We start from the raw sequence: 20461 nt of genomic DNA on the forward strand, positions 1-20461 counted from the left end.
GTAAGAGATTCTTTCAGTTAGTCCTGACGAAGGGTCTCGGCCTGAAACGTCGACTGTACCTCTTCCTAGAGATGCTTAAATCAAGGGTTGCTGGGCAGTGTGACTCAAAAGGGCCGGAAGGGGCTGTCTGTGCTGTAAATCAATAAGTGAATGAACAAACAATCATCTAAAACTTTGGACGAAGAGTTGGCTATTCAAGCCTGCTGCACCACCCAGTAAGATTGTGACTAATCTAAATTTGGGCTCAGCTCCATTTTCCAGCCTGTTCCTCAGACCTTTCAGCTGTGCGTCCTTCGTCTTTTTTTACAAGACACTGCTGGATATTAAGCACATCAAGTGCGGCCGGTCTACCTCACTAGCGAGTTGCGGGATAGCAATGGAACTGGACGTGTTGCCCCTGCTGCAGCCACCCAGGCAGTGTGCGGTCCAACGAACAGTGGAAATGTTTGGCTCGGATGTTTTCGTTGCGGACGTTGGTAATGTAGAATACTGTGAGTCCGACTTACTGGGTCATTGGCGACACCGGAGGGGAAGCTGTGTTCCCTCGGTTGTCACACAGACAAGGCCCATGAGCCCCGGGGTCGCCGGCGACGGAGGCTGCCGGAGTTGGCTGTCTGCTGCTGGATGCCACTCTGCTGGTGCTGCCCTCTAGTGCTCACTCTGTGGAAGACAAGCTGGATTGCACATGCGCAAAACGAGGAATTTCTGCAGCTTGTTCTTGCAAAAATGTGTTTCCAGGACAACACGACTGCACCATCAATCTACAGGCCATGACATTCAGAGACTTGGGCTATTTTTAAAAAAAAATTACTGTGTATTTTTCTGCTATCATAATTGTATGTGCTATGAGGCTGTTGGTTCTGTGTTTTGCACCCAGAGGAACACTGTTTCATTTGGCTGTATGGTTGAACATGACAATTAAACTTGAACTTCCTTGTAGTCCAAGAATATGCTCACCACATCCTGAATCTATTCAATGACCCAGCCTCCACAACCTCCGGAGTGGAGAATTTGTGGCCCCCTGATGGAAGAAATTCTTCTGCATCTCTGTCTTAAATTGGTGAAATCTTATTCCAAAATGATGCTTCATAATCCTGGCGTCCTCAACAAACAGATGCAGCCTGTCAAGCCTCATCGCCATCTGGCATTTCTCTCTGCAGATGCTGCCTGACCCACCGAGCCCCTCTGGCTGTGTGTGCATTGCACCACATTCCCAGGGTCTGCAGTCTCCCATGTCTCCTCGTAATCTCACCTGTTTCAATCAGACCACCTCTTATTCCAATTTCCAAATCAGTTTGGGTCCAGTCTGGTCAATTGTTCTTCATGAGCTAACTCCTGCAACTCGGAAATCCACCAAATGGTGCTCCTTATCCAATGCAAGGATATCCACGGATACGGAAGCTAAGACTGTATGTCATCATTAATCCATCACCGTGTGCAAATGTAGGAAGCCTGAAGTCTTTTCTTTAATGACAAGGACAATACATTTGTTTGCTTTCCTGTTTGCTGTACCTGCACACTAACCTCGCGTTCCCTTCCTGGACCCGGCATGTAAATGCAATTGTGATGAAAGTATGGCAGCACCTCTACATCCTTAGGAGTTTGCAGAGATTTGGTATGACATCAAAAACTTCTTTGGATGTGTGGTGGAGAGTGTATTTATTGACTGGCTGCGTCATGGCCTGATATGGAATCACCAATGCCTTTGAATGGAAAATCCTACAAAAAGGTAGTGGATTAGACAACAGACAATAGACAGTGGGTGCAGGAGTAGGCCATTCAGCCCTTCGAGCCAGCACCACCATTCACTGTGATCATGGCTGATCATCCACAATCACTCCCTCAATAGCTAGAATGTCCTTCCTCAGGTTTGGATTCGGCCCAGTACATCACGGGTAACGTCCTCCCAACCATAGAGCACATCTACATGAAACGCTGTCGTAGGAAAGCAGCATCCATCATCAGAGATCCCCACCACTCTTTTCTTGCTGCTGCCATCAGGAAGAAGGCGCAAGAGCCTCAGGACCTCCACCACCAGATTCAATAACAATTACTGCCCCTTAACCATCAGGGTGGATAACTACACCCACTTGCCCATCCACTGAGATGTTCCCACAGCCAATTGTGTTCTACACTCTAGCTGATCTTTCATTGATCCTGTTATAGTTTCCAACCGGACCGTGCAGTGGCGGCCCTGGACGTGCGTGGTGTGGCTGCCTCATCGTCGTATCAGCCGCCTGCCAGAATAAAGAGCTGCCAATGCCGTCCCGAGGAGTAGAGATGGAGAGGCTCAGCAGGTCAGACGGCATCTGGGGAGAGAGAAGCAGAGTTAATGTTTTGGGTCAAGGAGCAATGTGAAGGATTAACTCGGTTCTGCTTTTTATTGATGTTGCCTTAGTGTGTTCCTGTGTTAGCCGGTGAGTTAAGGCTGCCTAGTGCTTCAGACCAGTTCCCAACCCGGGATCCACGGACCCCTTGCTTAATGGTAAAAAAGGATTGGGAACCCCTGCATTAGATGCTTGAGAAGTGGATACAAGCCCCTGGATTGGACTGCAACCCACTTTCTATGCTAAAAGACAAGTGTTGAACCCACTGCCCCAAGACAGTTCATGACTCAGCAGTGTGACGGTGAGGTTTATTACTGTGCCTGGAAATCATTCTAAATCCACCCCCCACCCCCCATTCTCATTCTCAGCTACGTCAACGGGAAAGACTCCGTGCTTCCAATAACAATGACTTCGAGTGTGGAGCCCAAGAGCAGACAAGAAGACAATGAAACTACACAGGACAAAGAAAAAATAGTGCAGTATCTTGGGGAAGTGCAGAGATGTTTAGACAACGACCCTGAATTAAATCAGTAAGTTAACGAACATCGATAGTACAAAGTCTTGGCCATTCTTTAGTTTTTGTTTCCTTTTGAACTTCCTTCAGTGAGATCTCACCCAGTGGTGTGTGCCTGCATCCCAGGGGAAGATTTCTGGGTAGGTTAATGGCGAGGAACAAAGGAAATTCCCAACTGAGATCTGAGAGGTTTGATGAGATTTGGCTTGTCACCTAAAACACTCAAAAACTTCTATAGATGTACTGTGGAGAGCATTCTGACAGGCTGCATCACTCTCTGGTATGGGGGGGGGGTGGGCACCTACTGCACAGGACCGAAAGAAGCTACAGAAAGTTACAAAATTAGTCAGCTCCCTCTCAGATACTAGCCTCCATAGCATCCAAGACATCTTCAAGGAGTGATGCCTGAGAAAGGTAGCGTCCACTTAAGGGCCACAGGACATGCCTCTCATTGTTATCGTCAGGAAGGAGGTACAGAAGCCTGAAGGCACACACTCAGCAATTCAGAAACTGCCTATTCCCCTCTGCCGTCCGATTCCTAAATGGAGATTGAACCTATGAACGCTACCTCATTTAAAAATATTATTTTGCACTCTTTTTAGTTTAACTATTTATTATACATATATATTTATTTATATCTGCATTTGCACAGGTTGTTGTCTTCTGCACCTTGGTTGATCTTGTTATAGTTACTATTCTATAGATTTGCTGAGTGTGCCTGCAGGAATTTGGATCTCAGCGTTGTATGTGGTGACTTTGATAATAAATTTATTTGAACTTTGAACAAGGAACCTCCAACCAGACTGTGGAGTGGTTGCCCTGGACGTGTCTGGTGCCAGATTAAAGAGCTGCCAATGCCGTCCTGAGGAATAGAGATCTCATGGTTTCTTTGTTATTCTGCAGAGCTTTAGATCCCCTCCTGAGGTGCAGCAGGCCCCTGGAAATTCTGCAGATCTTGATAAAGAACATATTTGGCAAAGCTACAGGCACCAGTGTCACCCCATTTGCCCTTTTCTTCTACCTGTCAAAAATGTTTTTGCCGAGGGTGAGTACATATCATTATATCATCAACTCTGCCTTGCATTAGTGTGTGGATGTCATCCAAGATAGCGTCTTGGGAGCATCGGGAGGGTGGTTGGTTAACATAAAGAGAAACGTAGATCTAACTTTTGCTGTGTATTTTTTGATGCTGCCGTGCAGAGGCGGCTCTATCCAACTGATCGAATGTTTGGGGCGGTACAGGGAAACTAAAGAGAGCTTTATCGTGTAGTTGGTCTGGTGGTAGACCAGACTCTGGAGCTGCTGTATAAACACCCAATCAAGTTCATTCAATTGTTATTCAATCATGCACATGTACACAGCTAAGTGAAAGTTGGCTCCTCGTGGCCAAGGTACAAAACACAGTTCATTCCCTGGTGCTGAAATCTAAGCTTAGAGTTAAGTAGAGCACCAAGCTTTAAAGAGTCCAATTCAGCCTGGGACCAGCTCAGCTGAGTGGAATACACTGGCTTTGGAGGTGATGCAGAGGAGGTTCACCAGCCTGATTCCAGAGATGAGGGGGTTTGACTATGAGAAGAGATTGAGTCGCCCGGGACTGTACTCACTGGAATTCAGAAGAATAAGAAGAGATGCTATAGAAATATATAAAATTATGAAAGGGGTAGATAAGGTAGAGGCAGGAAAGTTGTTTCCACTGGTAGGTGAGACTAGAACTAGGGGACATAGCCTCAAGATTCGGGGGAGTAGATTTAGGACGGAGATGAGGAGGAACTGCTTTTCCCAGAGGGTGGTGAATCTGTGGAATTCTCTGCCCAATGAAGCCGTGGAGGCTGCCTCAGTAAATATATTTAAGACAAGGTTGGATAGATTTTTGCATAGTAGGGGAATTGAGGGTTATGGGGAAAAGGCAGGTAGGTGGAGATGAGTCCATGGCCAGATCAGCCATGATCTTATTGAATGGCCTTGACGGGCCAGATGGCCGACTCCTGCTCCCATTTCCTATGTTCTTATGAGTCTTGAATAGTAAAGGAATGTACATAGTTAGTACTGGGGACAAACGGAGTGGCTTTGGTCTTCCCAGTGTCGGAGAAAATTGTGGCACACGGTTGTTGGACAAGTAATCTGACTAAAGGGGGAACAAAGAATGCACAGTAAATGACAGGACCCGAGCAGCATCGATGTACGGAGGGATCTTGGGTTGCAAGTTCACACCTCCCTGAAACTACCAACACATGTTGTCAAGGTGGTAAAGAAGGCCAACAGCATTCTTAGCAACACACACACAAAATACTGGAGCATTCAGCAGGTCAGGCAGCACCTGTGGAAGTGAATAAACAGTCAACGCTTCAGGCCGAGGCCTTCTCCAGGACTGAAACGGAAGGGGGTGGGGGGACACCAGAATAAAAAGGTGAGGAGGAGGGGGAGGAGGCTAGCTAGAAGGTGATAGGTGAAACCAGGAGTGTGGGGAAGACAATGGTCTGGAGAAGAAGGAATCAGTAGGAGAGGAGTGTGAGCCATAGAAAAGGTAAAAGGCCAGAGTGGGGAGTAGAAGAGGAAGGGAGTGGGAGGGGAAAATATTACCAGAAAGTTGAAATCGAGGGAGGGAAATCCCGTGCTTTGAAAAAGGAAGACATCTCTGATGTCCGGGAAGCAGGAACGGCAGAGGCAAAGGAACGGAGAAAAGCTAATAGCATTTTTACGAGAGACCGGGTGAGAAGATAACCGTGGGAATTGGTAGGTTTATAAAAGATGTCGGTTGACAGTTTGTCTCCTAAGATGGAGACCGAGAGCACCTATGGAAGTCAATAAACAGGTGACGGTTTGGAACCTGAAGAAGGGTCTTGCCTGAAATGTTGAGTTTATTTGTTTCCATAGATGCTGTCCGACCTGCTGAGTTCCTCCAATAGTATGCGTGTGTGTGTTCCATGTTGCTTTGCATTTCCAGCATCTGCAGACCTCCTTGTCTTAGTCAGTTGAGAATAAGTGTTGGGAAATCTTGTTACTGCTTTATAAAATCTTGATTACTCTGCTTTCGGAGGGGAGAGACATTGAGGAAGGAGAGAGACCCAGTGTTTCACAAGGAGGGCAGCACCTGTAGCTTTGGTTAAATCCCCTTCAGTGTATCAACAAGCTATGAATTTAATTCTGGAGATCGAAGCAAGGAGCAACAATACTGTGCGCAGCAAAACTAATGGGTCTACTTCTGTGTTTTTTTTTTAAGATTTTGGAAACGGACTCGTGGGCTGTTTTATTGAAGTGGTTGGATGTGATGATTAGAGACGTGGTGGTTCCATGGATCTCTAGGATGGGTGGCTGGGTGAGTAACTGTAGTGGTTGCTTGGCTGGTGGTCAGATGTGAACTTGCTAGATCGGCAAACACTTGAGGTGTATTCCAAAACTGTGGATATTATTTAATGGTTTGGTGTCTCAAAGCAGAGATACCCTCCTCCTCTCCTAATAGTGCAACCATTGCAAGGGATATGGTCCCACGGGCACTGCCCCTTGCAAGGATGTGGTCCCACTGGCACTGCCCCTTGCAGGGATATGGTCCCACTGGCACTGCCCCTTGCAGGGATATGGTCCCACTGGCACTGCCCCTTGCAGGGATGTGGTCCCACAGGCACTGCCCCTTGAAAGGATACGGTCCCACTGGCACTGCCCCTTGCAAGGATATGGTCCCACTGGCACTGCCCCTTGCAGGGATATGGTCCCACAGGCACTGCCCCTTGCAGGGATATGGTCCCACTGGCACTGCCCCTTGCAAGGATACGGTGCCACTGGCACTGCCCCTTGCAGGGATATGGTCCCACTGGCACTGCCCCTTGCAGGGATGTGGTCCCACAGGCACTGCCCCTTGCAGGGATATGGTCCCGCTGGCACTGCCCCCTGCAGGGATACGGTTCCACTGGCACTGCCCCTTGCAGGGATGTGGTCCCGCTGGCACTGCCCCTTGCAGGGCTGTGGTCCCACTGGCACTGCCCCTTGCAGGGATATGGTCCCACTGGCACTGCCCCTTGCAGGGATACGGTCCCACCGGCACTGCCCCTTGAAGGGATATGGTCCCACTGGCACTGCCCCCTGCAAGGATACGGTCCCGCTGGCACTGCCCCTTGCAGGGATATAGTCCCACTGGCACTGCCCCTTGCAGGGATGTGGTCCCGCTGGCACTGCCCCTTGCAGGGATAGGGTCCCACTGGCACTGCCCCTTGCAAGGATGTGGTCCCACTGGCACTGCCCCTTGCAGGGATGTGGTCCCACAGGCACTGCCCCTTGCAGGGATGTGGTCCCACTGGCACTGCCCCTTGCAGGGATGTGGTCCCGCTGGCACTGCCCCTTGCAGGGATGTGGTCCCGCTGGCGCTGCCCCTTGCAGGGATGTGGTCCCGCTGGCACTGCCCCTTGCAGGGATGCGGTCCCACTGGCGCCGCCCCTTGCAGGGATACGGTTCCACTGGCACTGCCCCTTGCAGGGATGTGGTCCGGCTGGCACTGCCCCTTGCTGGGATGTGGTCCCATGGGCACTGCCCCTTGCAGGGATGTGGTCCCACTGGCACTGCCCCTTGCAGGGATGTGGTCCCACGGGCACTCAAGATTTCCAGCACCTGCAGAACCCCTTGTCTGTGTGTGTGTTTACTTATAGTTGAGATCCAGTGCAGAATAGGCCCTTCCAGCCCTTTGACCCACGCCAGTCAGCGAACCTGATTTCGCCCTAGTGTAATCACGGGACAATTTACAATGACCAATTAATCTACTGAACACCGGGAGGAAACCCACGCATTCGACAGGAAGGACGTACAGATCCCTTACAGACGATGTTGGGATTGAACCCCAGACTCCCGATGCCCCGAGCTGTAATAGTGTCGCGCTAACCGTCACACGGCCGCGAGGCCATGCTGTGCCTTTGTTTGGACTCTGCGGTCTAAGCCATGTTGTTGTTGTTGGCCTGAGAGTATTTGATGGGTTTGGGTAAAGGGAGCTGTACTGTAGCTGCTGTGCAGTACAAGTCTCTGAGAGTTAACGTGTGACTTGTCTTTTACCGTTCACAGGGCGTTGTACTTGCTCTTCTTGGCTCTCTCATAGCTGGTGGTCTGCTGGTGGGATTCACAATTAAACTTTTGAAGTCACAGAAACAAAACCAGAGCCTTTGATGCCTGATGCCCAGGTCAACTTCCAAACTGCAGAAATTACGTTCAAGGAAAGCTTCATGTACCCGAAAATCAGGAAGGGTTCTCAATTTAATCTTCTTTTTAACGGACCACAGAGTTTTTTAGACCTTTTCACGTCTGCTGGTCAGAATGATTTTTTTTTGCCTGTGAGGAAGTTGTCAGTAAAAGTGATGGGCCGCAGCTGGTACACAGGGTGGGCATGGGAGGAGGGGAAAGGCTGGCACAGAATGAGCAGTGGGACGTGGAGGGGGTTGGCGGGTTGAGGAGTGGGTGAGGGGATGATGAGGAGCGAGAGCAGGAGAGTGGCTCCTGCCCTGACCCTATACCCAGTCTAATTCTCGGCCTTAACTCCATCTTCCTGCCTTGATCTTGGTGCAGGGTTTCAATCCAAAGCTCTGAGAATTCCTTTCCTCCCACAGATACTGCTCAACCTGTTGATTTCTTCCGGCACATTTTGTTGCCGCTGGTTGCTCAGTCCTTTCTCATGACACTGTCCCATCCTGCCAGGAATCACCGCAGAGAACCTTCTCTGCGCCACTTCCAAGAAACATATCCTTCCCTAAATTCAGAGACTAAAACTAACAATTCTGCAAGTTCAGTCTCACTACAATGGTAACAATCTTCTGCTACTTTACCCAGTAAGGCCTAGCGTTCCACTGGCCCTGACAATTACTTGCATCCACTTACTCCGCCCCATCCCACCATCCTATTCTGGTTTCTGCCCCTTTCCTTTCCAGTGTTGATAAAGGGTCTCAGCCCAAAACGTTAACTGTATATTTCCCTCCTCACATGCTGCCTGACCTGCTGAGTTCCTCCAGCAACACTCACAACAAGCTGGAAGAACTCAGCAGGTCGGGTAGCAAAAAGATCGGTCAACGTTTCAGGCCGGAACCCTTCATCGACCGATCTTTTCCACGGATGCTGCCCGACCTGCTGAGTTCCTCCAGCTTGTTGTGAGTATTGCCTTGACCCCAGCATCTGCAGATTATTTTGTGTTTGAGTTCCTCCAGCGTTTTCTGTGCGCTGCTCAAGATTTTCCTGCATCTGCAGAATCTCTTGCACCTTTGAAATGCTGCATCTACATGCTAATTTCACTACTTCTTATACACAGGCATCCAGAACTCTCTAGGCACACATTTTACCAATCCCACACAGTTTAAGTGATATTAAGAGACTTATTTAATTTATCTATTGTATATCTTTTTGCAGAATATTTGTATTGGCATCGCTCCTTAGTTTGCCAACTATTTGGGTGTAATGTACACAGTCCCTTTCACTAAGCCACTAAGATGAATTGCCATTGCCTTCTGGGGAGTGTCTTTACAAGACAGGTGACTCCAGCCATTATCAATAGTGTTCAGAGATTGTCTGCCTGGCATCAGTGCTTGACTTAACAGGACTTGTTGTGATCTGCACCGGCTGCTCATACGACCATCCACCACCTGCTCCCATGGCTTTACATGACCCTGATTGGGACTCTAATGTGCCTTGTGAAATTAGGTCACAATATACAGTCGATAAAGCAGTGACTGATAATTATAAAGACATTAATTCCTTGTTAAAATATGTGTATCATTGCGGGATAAAGACTCCACAGGTACATGGCTCTATCAATCTTTAACTAAAACAGTTAATGAGGATTGTAAAAATATCTATTTTTATAATCCTTCTGTTTCCCCACAATCTTTAGCATTTTTTTTGCTGATTTCCACAATTCTCCCAGTGCTCAGTCCCATCACCATTCTTCGTAACATAGCAACACACATAAATGCTGGAGGACGTGGCCTCTGTACTACATACTTGGGGCCTTAGCCCCCAGTGGGGCGTAGACCTTTGATGTCCTCCCGTTTTCAAAGTCCTGTGAAGTCGATGGTACGGTTGGAGTCCATCAAGGCTTCTGTAACCCATTGCAACCATTGTGCAGGGGGCTGGCCTGTACATCTCCAGCAGAGCCCTGTCGGCTGGCCTCGCTCGTTTCCACCTCTCACGGCGGGGGTGTAGGGGTGGACTTTGAGAGGCACACAGCATCTCTGGAGGGGAATAAACTGTCCACGTCATACCATGGTGTCTGTTTTCCGCAATCTAATACCACCCTAAACTGAGAATAGCAACAGTGGGATGATTGGATTGATGGAATTGCGGTGAGAGCTGGCACAGATTCAATAATTGGAACGGGTTCCTTCTGTGTCACAAGGAATTACAGGAAAATAACTATTCTAGTTAATCATTGACAGATCCACTTCCCTGTGGGATTTTATTCCCCCTCAGTGGTATGCCATTTTCGAGAATAATAAAATCTTTATTTAACTCTTCACAGCTAAGAAATTCCCCTTACAGAAGTAATTGCAACATCTTCGCACTTCTCTGCACTCTGCAACACTAAAGCTAATTCTGGCCATTAGCTGGCTTCCATTTGTTGATCCTTATCTCCTCTTGAGCAAGTTCTGCTTCCGAAACCAGAATCACTTGCCACTGCCTTCCTAACGTCATCCTTTCTAATCTAGCATTTGATTTTAATCAAGGCGTTGCACCTTTCCAATCTGGATATCCTCCTGAAACAATCCCCAGAGTGTTTGGTTTCCAGCTGTGGTCACCTTCCTGCTGCCTCTCTATCTCTTAGTGCTCTTCTATCTCTGCTTGCACAGTCAATTCTCCTGTCTTGTAATGAATGTACATAGAACATTGTACAGGACAAACCCTTCTGCCCAGGATGTTGTGCCTACCTTTTAACCTACTCTAAGATCAATACAACCCTTCCTTTCCATATAACCTATCATCCATGTGCCTATCTAAGAGTTGATTAAATGCACCTACAATATCTGCCTCTACCACCACCCCTGGCAGTGCGTTCTACTCAAACCACCGCTCTGTGTAAGAAAATCTTGCCTCTGACATGTAGCCAGCTGGTGGTGTAGAAGCGTCAGCACCAGACTACGAGGCGAGTGGTCCCGGGTTCGAATCTGGCCGGCACCTTGCACGCTTTCCATCGTGCGCTGGGTTGAGCGTCAAGCTAGCAACTCAGCCTCGTTAAAAATAACACAGACAGAAATGATCAATGGCAAGGTTGCTGCCCAAGTGGCACAGGGCACGGAGCAGAATAGACTCCGACGTGCCCACCATATTTTTGTCCAATCACCTTAAAATTATGCCCCCGACCTCCACCCTGGGGAAGAAGGCCCTGGCTGTCCACTCAATTTATGCCTCTTATCACCTTTGTTCCAAATGACAAGCCTTAGCTTGCTCAACCTATCCTCATGAGGAGCTTTTCTTTATGACTTTTATCACTTAAGCTGTTTTGTGCCATAAAGTATCATCTCTAACCCTCCCTGCTTATCATTAACATTAATACTATACTGCACTGCCACCTTATTCTCCTGATTTCCCCCTTGCCTCAGTCCTTCCTTCCCATCTCATCGTTATTTAGTTTAAAACTCCGGGTATGAGTCTAGTTTTTCCACTTTGCTAGGACGTTGGTCACAGAATGATCAAAGTGAGCCTGATCCCAATAGAACAGCTCCCTTTTTCCAGCATGGCTACCGATGACGCCCCAATTAAACAACAATTAGAATTAACATCACCCTCAGCAGTCTTTGAATCAGAATCTAAATCTCTGACCTGTGTAACCCTACGCCAGCCTGCAAGTGGCTTGTTAATTTATCCTGTCCGTCAGCAAAACGTCTTTCTTAATCCTACCCAGTGAGGGCCTGCAGTTCTGCAATCGATTTCCTCGCTGCCTCTCTGTCCCCGTTCACACAAGAGCCTCATACCTGTTCAGTAAGTACACAGCACTCCTCCAACACTCTCTACTGGGTCCTCATTCCAACCTGCCAAGTCCTCCTGCCCTTGACCACGGCCCAGCTCCAGTCTGCTACCTAATCCAGGGGAAGTGATTCGAAACTTTTCAGCTCCTGAATCATCATAAAACCCACGGCTCGGGTTCAACAATCCTGAGCCAAAGATGCAGACGCTCACCAGAATATCTTTATTGTCATTGCTGTGGAGCAATGAAACACAGTTTAGCAGCTCAACATTTTGTAGCATGACAAGGAATATATACATAAAATAAACTCTAAAACCTCAGGAGTGCAGTCCAAAATTAATAATATATGGATGGGGGCGGGGGGTAGGACTATTGCACACCTGCCATTCCTGGAAGTGTGATGCATTTAGCTGCCGCCATCTTAGGAGGGGGGCAGGAGAAGGGAAGGGGGTGTTATACATTTCACTGCTTCTGGGTAGAAGCTGTTAAGGAGTCTCTTTGTTTTGGTCCTTAATGCTCTGTATCTCTTCCCAGAAGGTAGAGGGGAAAACAGGTGATGTCCAGGATGAGTGGGATCCTTTGAAATACAAGTAGCCTTCTTTTGAAGTCTGCCAGTATAAATGTCTCTGAGGGAGGGTAATGTTGTGCCAATAACCCGCTCTGCTACCCTCACCACCCGCTGCAAGTCCTTCCTGTTCTGTTCTGTGCAGCTGGCAAACCACACTGCACAGCAATACGTAGGGAGGCTCTCCCTTTATAGTTCATGTAAATGAACCAGTCATGTAAATTGGATTAGCATTGATGGATGCAGCAGTCAGCGTGGACGCATTAAGCCTGAGGGTCTGTTTCTGTGCTGTGCAACTCTGCGATTCCAGGGAAACTTCATCCATCAGCTTCTACAAGTTGAAGCAACATTGCCTGCCCTGAGCTCGTAGCTTGTTTCACAGCTAACTAAACATCATTAAATAATCTACTCCATGTTTATCTACCTCCAAGTAAAACACCTTACCTTGTAATGCAGGGGTGGTGAACTATGGTACTTAGAAAAATTTTATTGGCATGTGACATGCAGTGCCGTCTTGATTCTTTATCATCCTCCCATAATAAAAAAGATGCGTAATTACCTTTATTTTCAAATGAAGTAGCAAATTGTTTTCTGTCTCAAATTGTTAAAAAAAACCGTGTCTCGCACCGGCCTGGTGTCAGTGAGACAGTTGTGAGAACACATGGCGTTGGGGATACATTTTGAAATCCTCGTAGACCTGGTGTGCAGATGATAGAACATAGGACAGTACGGGCTCTTTGGCCCATGGTATTGTGCCAACTTTTCAACGTACTCCAAGATTAATCTAACCCTACTCTTCCCCCATAGCCCTCTATTTTTCTATCATCAATGTGCCTATCCAAGAATTTCTGCATTGTTTTTGCATTGTAGGGGGATTAAGGGTTATGGGGAAAAGGCAGGTAGGTGGAGATGAGTCCATGGCCAGATCAGCCATGTTCTTATCGAATGGCGGAGCAGGCTCGACGGGCCAGATGGCCGACTCCTGCTCCTATTTCTTGTGCCTAATGTATCTGCCTCTACCACCACCCCCATCCATGCACCCATCACTATGTGTGTGTAAAAAAAACACAACTTACCTCTGACAACCCTCCCCCTGATACTTTCCTTCAATCACTTCAAAATTATGCTTCCTCATATTAGCCATTTCCACCCAGGGGAATTGTCTCTGGCTGTCCATTCGATCTACGCCTCTTATCATCTTATACACCCTTATCAAGTCATCCCCCTTTGCTCCAGAGAGAGAAAGCCTAGCTCACTCCACCTCTAAGACATGCTCTCTAATTTACTATTTACAATAACAATACTAGGCCCAAAACACCAACTATCTATTTATTCCCATAGTTGCTGTCTGACCCGCTGAGTTCCACCAGCATTTTGTGTGTGTTGCTTTGGATTTCCAGCATCTGCAGAATCTCTTGTGCTTACGATTTTCTGTTCCACTGGGAAGCCTCTTCAAGGGATGCCCCCACTGAAGATGTTTAAGTCTTCCCTTCAGGAGTTCAGTGAAACCCTCTGTCACTGCTCCCCCTCTGTGATCACTGCAGGCCCCCTGACTTGTCGACCATGTACTCACCTAGACCCGCTACCCCTTCCCACCAACCTGGGTTCACCTATCACCTTCCAGCTAGTCTCTTCCACCACCCCCCCAACTTTTTTTATTCTGGCGTCTTCACCTCTTCCTTCTCAGTCCTGAAGAAAGGTCTGGGCCCGAAACATCGACTGTTTACTCATTTCCCCAGATGCAGCCTGGCCTGCTGAGTTCCTCCAGCGTTTTGTGTGTGTTGCTTTTAATTTCCAGCATCCCTGACTTTTCATGATTTACTACTTAGAAGTGATGTTATTTTGCAATTGTCTTATTTAAAAGATTAACATTAATACTTTCTGAACAGGTTTTCTAAAATGCCTCACACACAAAATGTTTCAGGAACTCAGTAGGCCAGGCAACGTCTGTGGAAAAAGAGTAAACAGTCGACATTTATTTGAATCTGTCTCTGTTAGACTTTTATTAATAGTAAAACTATGAATAAGCAACAGGATTCATTCTTTTTCCTTTTAAAAAAAGCCAATATTATTGTTACTAATTCAAATGATAATCTCTGCCTGAAATTACCGTGGCTGGTAAGAGAATTTTAAAAAATTTATCACCAGTTTAGGGACACGCTCTCGCAAAGGTTCATCATCACTGCCTTATGTCATCTACAGAAAAGAATTCAAACACCTTCCACCTTAAAGTGACGCGAGACTCTACCAGCGATGTATTATCACCCTCTCACCACCACCTTACCACATTCCCTTGCTCCGTAGCTTCTGTTGGAAAGCTGGTATTCCAATGACTGGGAAGAGGCAGGTTCTTGCTGCAGGGTGAAGGTTGTGATGGGAACCAGCATACGCTTTCCTATAGAACAGAATGTCCCGAGAGCAGCTGGACAACCCGTCTCCTGTAATCGTGGATTTTTATAAGTCGTACAGCCCTTTCGGCCCATTGACTCTGTGCTGGCCCTCAACCACTCACCTGCACTAATCCCACCTCAATCCTAGTTATGTGTTTCTTTTCCCACCCGTTCCCATCATCCTCCACCCGCCCCGACCCCGATTCTACCAGTCACCCACACAGTAGGGACAATTTACAGCAGACAACAAGCCGGCCAGCTGACAGATCTTTGGGATGTGGGAGAAAACCTGGAGGGTGGGGAGGGGGGATTCCACACGGTCACAAACAACGATGGAAGTCAGGATTGAATGTAGGTCTCTGGTGCTGTGCTGCCCACTGTATGGAATGAAATTACCTAGTGAAAGTAGGGCAGGAAAACAACAAGTTCACTCTGTAGTGATCCTTCCTGTCATCTGCAAAGCGTTTGAAAGCAGAGCCATCCTCAAAGTGCGTGTCCTTATATTTTGAAGTGAATTCTGAAGATTACACTTAAGGCACTTAAGATCAATTAAAGCTCAAGTTTATTGAGAGGGTCCAGAGGAGATTCGGGAGAACGAACCCGGGAATGAAATGTTTAATGTATGAGGAGTGTGGGCACGTGGCCAAGTGGTTAAGGCATTGGACTAGCAATCTGAAGGTCGTGAGTCCGATCCCCAGCCGAGGGAACGTGTTGTGTCCTTGAGCAAGGCACTTAATCACACATTGCTCTGCGACGACACCAGTGCCAAGCTGTATAGATCCTAATCCCCTTCCCTTGGACAACATTGGTGTCATGGAGAGGGGAGACTCGCAGCATGGGCAACTGCCGGTCTTCCATACAACCTTGCCCAGGCCTGCACCCTGGAGAGTGAAGACTTTCCAGGCACCGATCCATGGTCTCGCATTATTATTTATTATTTATATGAGGAGTGTTTGATGGTTTTGTGCCTGTACTTGCTGGAGTTTAGAAGAATGAGGGGGAATCTCATTGAAACCTCTCGAGTATTACTTAAGAATGGCGGAGACAATATTGTGATGGGAGAGGGGAATGGGGTTGGATGGACAAGGGCTGGGAGGTTGAGTAGAATCAGGACCTGGTCTCAAACTTGCTCTCTGGATATTGATTGCAAGCTGAATGATATAATTGAAAGCTCTTGTAATTTAAAAATATGTGGTTTTGATGCCTGGCAAATGCTTTTGAAATTTCTGCAAGCGTTGCTTCAAGATGGTCCTGTATTTAATGAGTTTATTGCTGGGATGTGTGGCAAGATCTCTTCTACATTTGTCCTGCTTTGATGAAAGCAGACAGGTTGTTCCAGAGTCTAGTGCCCTGCAGTCACATCTCGACTGGACAGGGCGAGTTCCCTCCCACGATAGGATGTTTGGTGATAACCCTACAGCCTCACCTCTACTGCAAGCAGCTTTCCCTTCCCAGTCTTGCCTCGAGACTAAATTTGAATTTTAGTGGGAAAAGATCGGGGCAGCGCGGTAGCACAGCAGTCAGCATAACACCACTACAGCCTCAGCGACCTGGGTTCAATTCCCGCCACTGCATGGGAGATGTTTGCATGTTCTGCTCGGGAGCGTGTGGGTTTCCTCCGGGTGCTCTGGTTTCCTCCCACAGTCCAAAGACATATGGGTTAATAGGTTAATTACGATAATGGTGACGTAGACTTGTTGGGACAGAAGGGCTTGTTACCAATGAATAATTAAAATCCGGCACTGTGGTTCTGGTGCCCGGATTTCACCATGCCTGCACTATGGGACAGCACTGCTAGAAGTAAGGTGTCTCTGTGCACGAGGCAGCCTAGCTGGAAAATATTCACACTCCAGAGGTTTGTGGGCAGAGAGGAGAGCGGGGCAAAAATAAAACGGAGGTTGTTAGGTTCTTTGATGGCGTCGAAGATTACGGGGAGAGGCAGGAGAATGGGGCTCAGAGGGAAAATAAATCAGCCATGATAGAATGGCGCAGTGGACTAGATGGGCCAAACGGCCTCATTTTGCTCCTGTGTCTGATGGTCAAATTTCAGGCATGACTTGGTGAAGGACAGCTCTAGCCACACATCCCTAGTAGCGGAGTGCCAACGGGAGCCAGCATTACTATGATGTCAGAACGTTCTGTATCTTCACTGCAACACTACCGTGCCTGGTGGAAACAGTTTGTTAAGACAATCCCACGGTTAATAAATTGTCATGGGTTTAATATTTCACCTGTTTGTTTGTTTTCCTGCGGATGGAATAGACTGATGATGCAATGGAGCTTTACAAACAGGGTGAACTTCCTGGGATGCTGTACAGGAAATTTGGTCTGCATGTCATTTCCACACAGAGATACCAAGAGGAGTGGCACGGACTGGACTTTCACATAGGAAACGACGGGCACCACACAAACAGAATGAGGGAATCTTAAATAGATTATGTACCAGACACTTCATTATATCAAACCCACTGTGACAGACCGGGCAAGAACAAGATTGGATGGCCCACCACCAGTGAAAGGAATTGAATTGACTATTTCTTACATCCTTCATATACGTGAGGAGTAAAAATCTTTACGTTACGTCTCTGTCTAAATGTAATTTATAATAAATATTATGTACAACAGGACAGTCAATATAACATAGAAATACAATTGTATCAGCGTGAATTAATCAATCTGATGGCCTGGTGGAAGAAACTGTCCCAAAGCCTGTTGGTCCTGGCTTTTATGCTGTGGTACCGTTTCCCGGATGGTAGCAGCTGGAATAGATTATGGTTAGGGTGACTCGAGTACTGAATGATCCTTCGGGCCCTTTTTACGCACCTGTCTTTGTAAATGTCCTGAATAGTGGGAAGTTCACATCTACAGATGTGCTGGGCTGTCCACACCACTCTCTACAGAGACCTGCGATTAAGAGAGGTACAGTTCCCATACCAGGCAGTGATGCAGCCAGTCAGGATGCTCTCAGTTGTGCCCCTGTAGAAAGTTCTTAGGATTTGGGGGCCCTTGCCAAACTTCTTCAACTGTCTGAGGACCACCATCAGATTTAGACAGGCAATGGTACCTTCAGCCCAATCTCCGCCACATTAGCCCATGAATACACTTACACAGACATCCCACAGATGAATCAGGCATTAGCCTGGCAGAGTTGTTTTCAATCGCCACCCAAGCTGATGTTCAATCTGTCTGGCAGAATTGACCCACCAGAGGTTCAAAGTTCAAAGTAAATCTATTATCAATGTACGTACATTCAGTGGCCACTTTATGAGGTACATCTGTACACCTGCTCATTAATGCAAACATCTAATCAGCCAATCACGTGGCAGCAACTCAATGCATAAAAGCATGCAGACATGGTCAAGAGGTTCAGTTGTTGTTCTGACCAAACATCAGAATGGGGGAAGAAATGTGACGTAATTGTCTTTGATCTTGGTGCCAAACGGGGTGGTTTGAGTATCTCAGAAACTGCTGGGATTTTCGTACACAAGTCTTAGAGTTTACAGAGAGTGGTGCAAAAAACATCCAGCGAGCAACAGTTCTGTGGCTGAAAGAACCTTGTGAATGACAGAGGTCAGAGGAAAGTGGCCAGACTGGTTCAAGCTGACAGGTAACTCAAAAAAACCACAGTGGTGTGCAGAAGAGCATCTCTGAGTACACAACATGTCAAACATTGAAGTGGATGGGCTACAGCAGCAGAAGACCATGAACAAACACAGAGTGGCTAATTTATTACATACAGGGGGTATGGGAGGTTCCCAATAAAGTGGCCACTGTATGTATTTATTACCATATACTACCTTGAGATGCATTTTATTGCAGGCATTTACTGGAAAATAAAGAAATTCAATGAAATGTTTGATAACTGTAAATAACTGACAAACAACCAAAAGATAAAGTGTGCAAATAATAATAAAACAGAATAAATAATATTGAGAACACAAGCTGTAGAGTCTTTGAAAGCAAGTGTAGGTTGTGGAGTCAGTTTAGTGTTGAGATGTGCAAAGTTATCCACGCTGATGGGTAAAAACCGTTCCTGAACACAGTGATGTGGCATCTGAGGCTCCTGTACCTCCTGCCCGACGGTGGTAGAGAGAAGAGAGCATGGCCTGGATGGTGGGGGTCTTCGATGGTGGCTGCTCCTTTCTTGTGATGGGGAGGGCTCTGCCTGTGGTGGACTGGGTTGTATCCACCACTTCCTGTAGGCTTTTCCATCCCTGAGCGTTGGTGTTTCCGTACCAGATCATGATGCTCTCCACTGTTCACCTGCAGAGCTTTTGTCAACGTTTGAGACTCTGGTCACCACAGTGATGTCCAGGTGGGGCCCGGACTTAGACGCCTGCGGAATCCCCCTGACTCCTGAAGACCTGATGGTGGGACGACTGGCCCTGGATGCACTTTCTGCTCGTGTCTAAGCACTTGTGCTGGGTTCCGCTGATGCCTTCCTCTATTTGTGTGCCACTGACAGGAAGGCCACTGGGGCATAGAAAGTGAAACTGGTGTCCCAGTGAGGCTTAAACAGCAACTTCAGAGGCTGGGCAATGATAAAACCCCTTTTTGATTCGGCAGTGAGAACTAATCAATGGAATGTCGGGTGAATTTTCGTCTGTCCACACACTCTGCCTACTCCTCTTGCTGCCTGCATAATCAAAAATCCCACCACTCTGGACATCCTTAGTAGTAGTAGTCATACTTTATTGATCCTGAGGGAAATTGGTTTTTGTTACAGTTGCACCATAAGTAATTAAATAGTAACAAAACCATAAATAATTAAATAGTAATATTTAAATTATGCCAGGAAATAAGTCCAGGACCAGCCTATTGGCTCAGGGTGTCTGACCCTCCAAGGGAGGAGTTGCAAAGTTTGATGGCCACAGGCAGGAATGGCTTCCTATGACGCTCTGTGTTGCATCTCGGTGGAATGAGTCTCTGGCTGAATGTACTTCTGTGCCTACCCAGTACATTATGTAGTGGATGGGAGACATTGTCCAAAATGGCATGCAACTTGGACAGCATCCTCTTTTCAGACACCACCGTGATTAGAGTCCAGTTCCATCCCCACAACATCACTGGCCTTACGAATGAGTTTGTTGATTCTGTTGGTGTCTGCTACCCTCAGCCTGCTGCCCCAGCACACAACAGCAAACATGATAGCACTGACCACCACAGACTCATAGAACATCCTCAGCATTGTCCGACAGATGTTCTAACCTTGCATAATTCTGCTCTGGCGTCTTATGGTCTTGCGAGTATGCACAGGTAGAGTGAGAAGCTCGCAGAAGCATTACAGGCATTATTCACAAGGAAAACAGATTCAGCACGACTTTTACACTATTTTAAGAAGAACACGACCGGAACAGAATGCAGGATGGTTTATTGAACCAACATGTCGAGGTACCAACTAGAGAGCAGGCAATTCTAGATTGGGTATTGAGCAATGAGGAAGGGTTAATTAGCAATCTTATCATGAGAGGCCCCTTGGGTAAGATGACCATAATATGGTGGAATTCTTCATTAAGATGGAGAGTGATATAGTTGATTCAGAAACAAAGGTTCTGAACTTAAAGAAGGGTAACTGTGAAGGTATGAGACGTGAATTAGCTAAGATAGACTGGCAAATGACACTTAAAGGGTTGACGGTGGATATGCAATGGCAAGCATTTAAAGATCGCATGGATGAACTACAACAATTGCTCATCCCAGTTTGGCAAAAGAATAAATCAGGGAAGGTAGTGCACCCGTGGC

General features: G+C 47.1%; 1 protein-coding gene across 1 annotated transcript in view; it reads left to right on the top strand.

Annotated features, from left to right (window-relative positions):
- Positions 1-18594, top strand: part of LOC134354049 (uncharacterized) — a 57512-nt gene extending 38918 nt beyond the window's left edge. The window contains exons 7-9 of the mRNA XM_063062759.1: positions 3745-3886; positions 6062-6157; positions 7885-18594. Coding sequence (XP_062918829.1) covers positions 3745-3886; positions 6062-6157; positions 7885-7986 — 340 coding nt within the window. The 3' untranslated portion in view covers positions 7987-18594. The remainder of the gene's footprint in view (positions 1-3744; positions 3887-6061; positions 6158-7884) is intronic.
- Positions 18595-20461: the final 1867 nt, after the last annotated feature.

The sequence above is a fragment of the Mobula hypostoma genome, chromosome 11 (genome assembly GCF_963921235.1).
Source record: "Mobula hypostoma chromosome 11, sMobHyp1.1, whole genome shotgun sequence".
NCBI classification, from domain to species: domain Eukaryota; kingdom Metazoa; phylum Chordata; class Chondrichthyes; order Myliobatiformes; family Myliobatidae; genus Mobula; species Mobula hypostoma.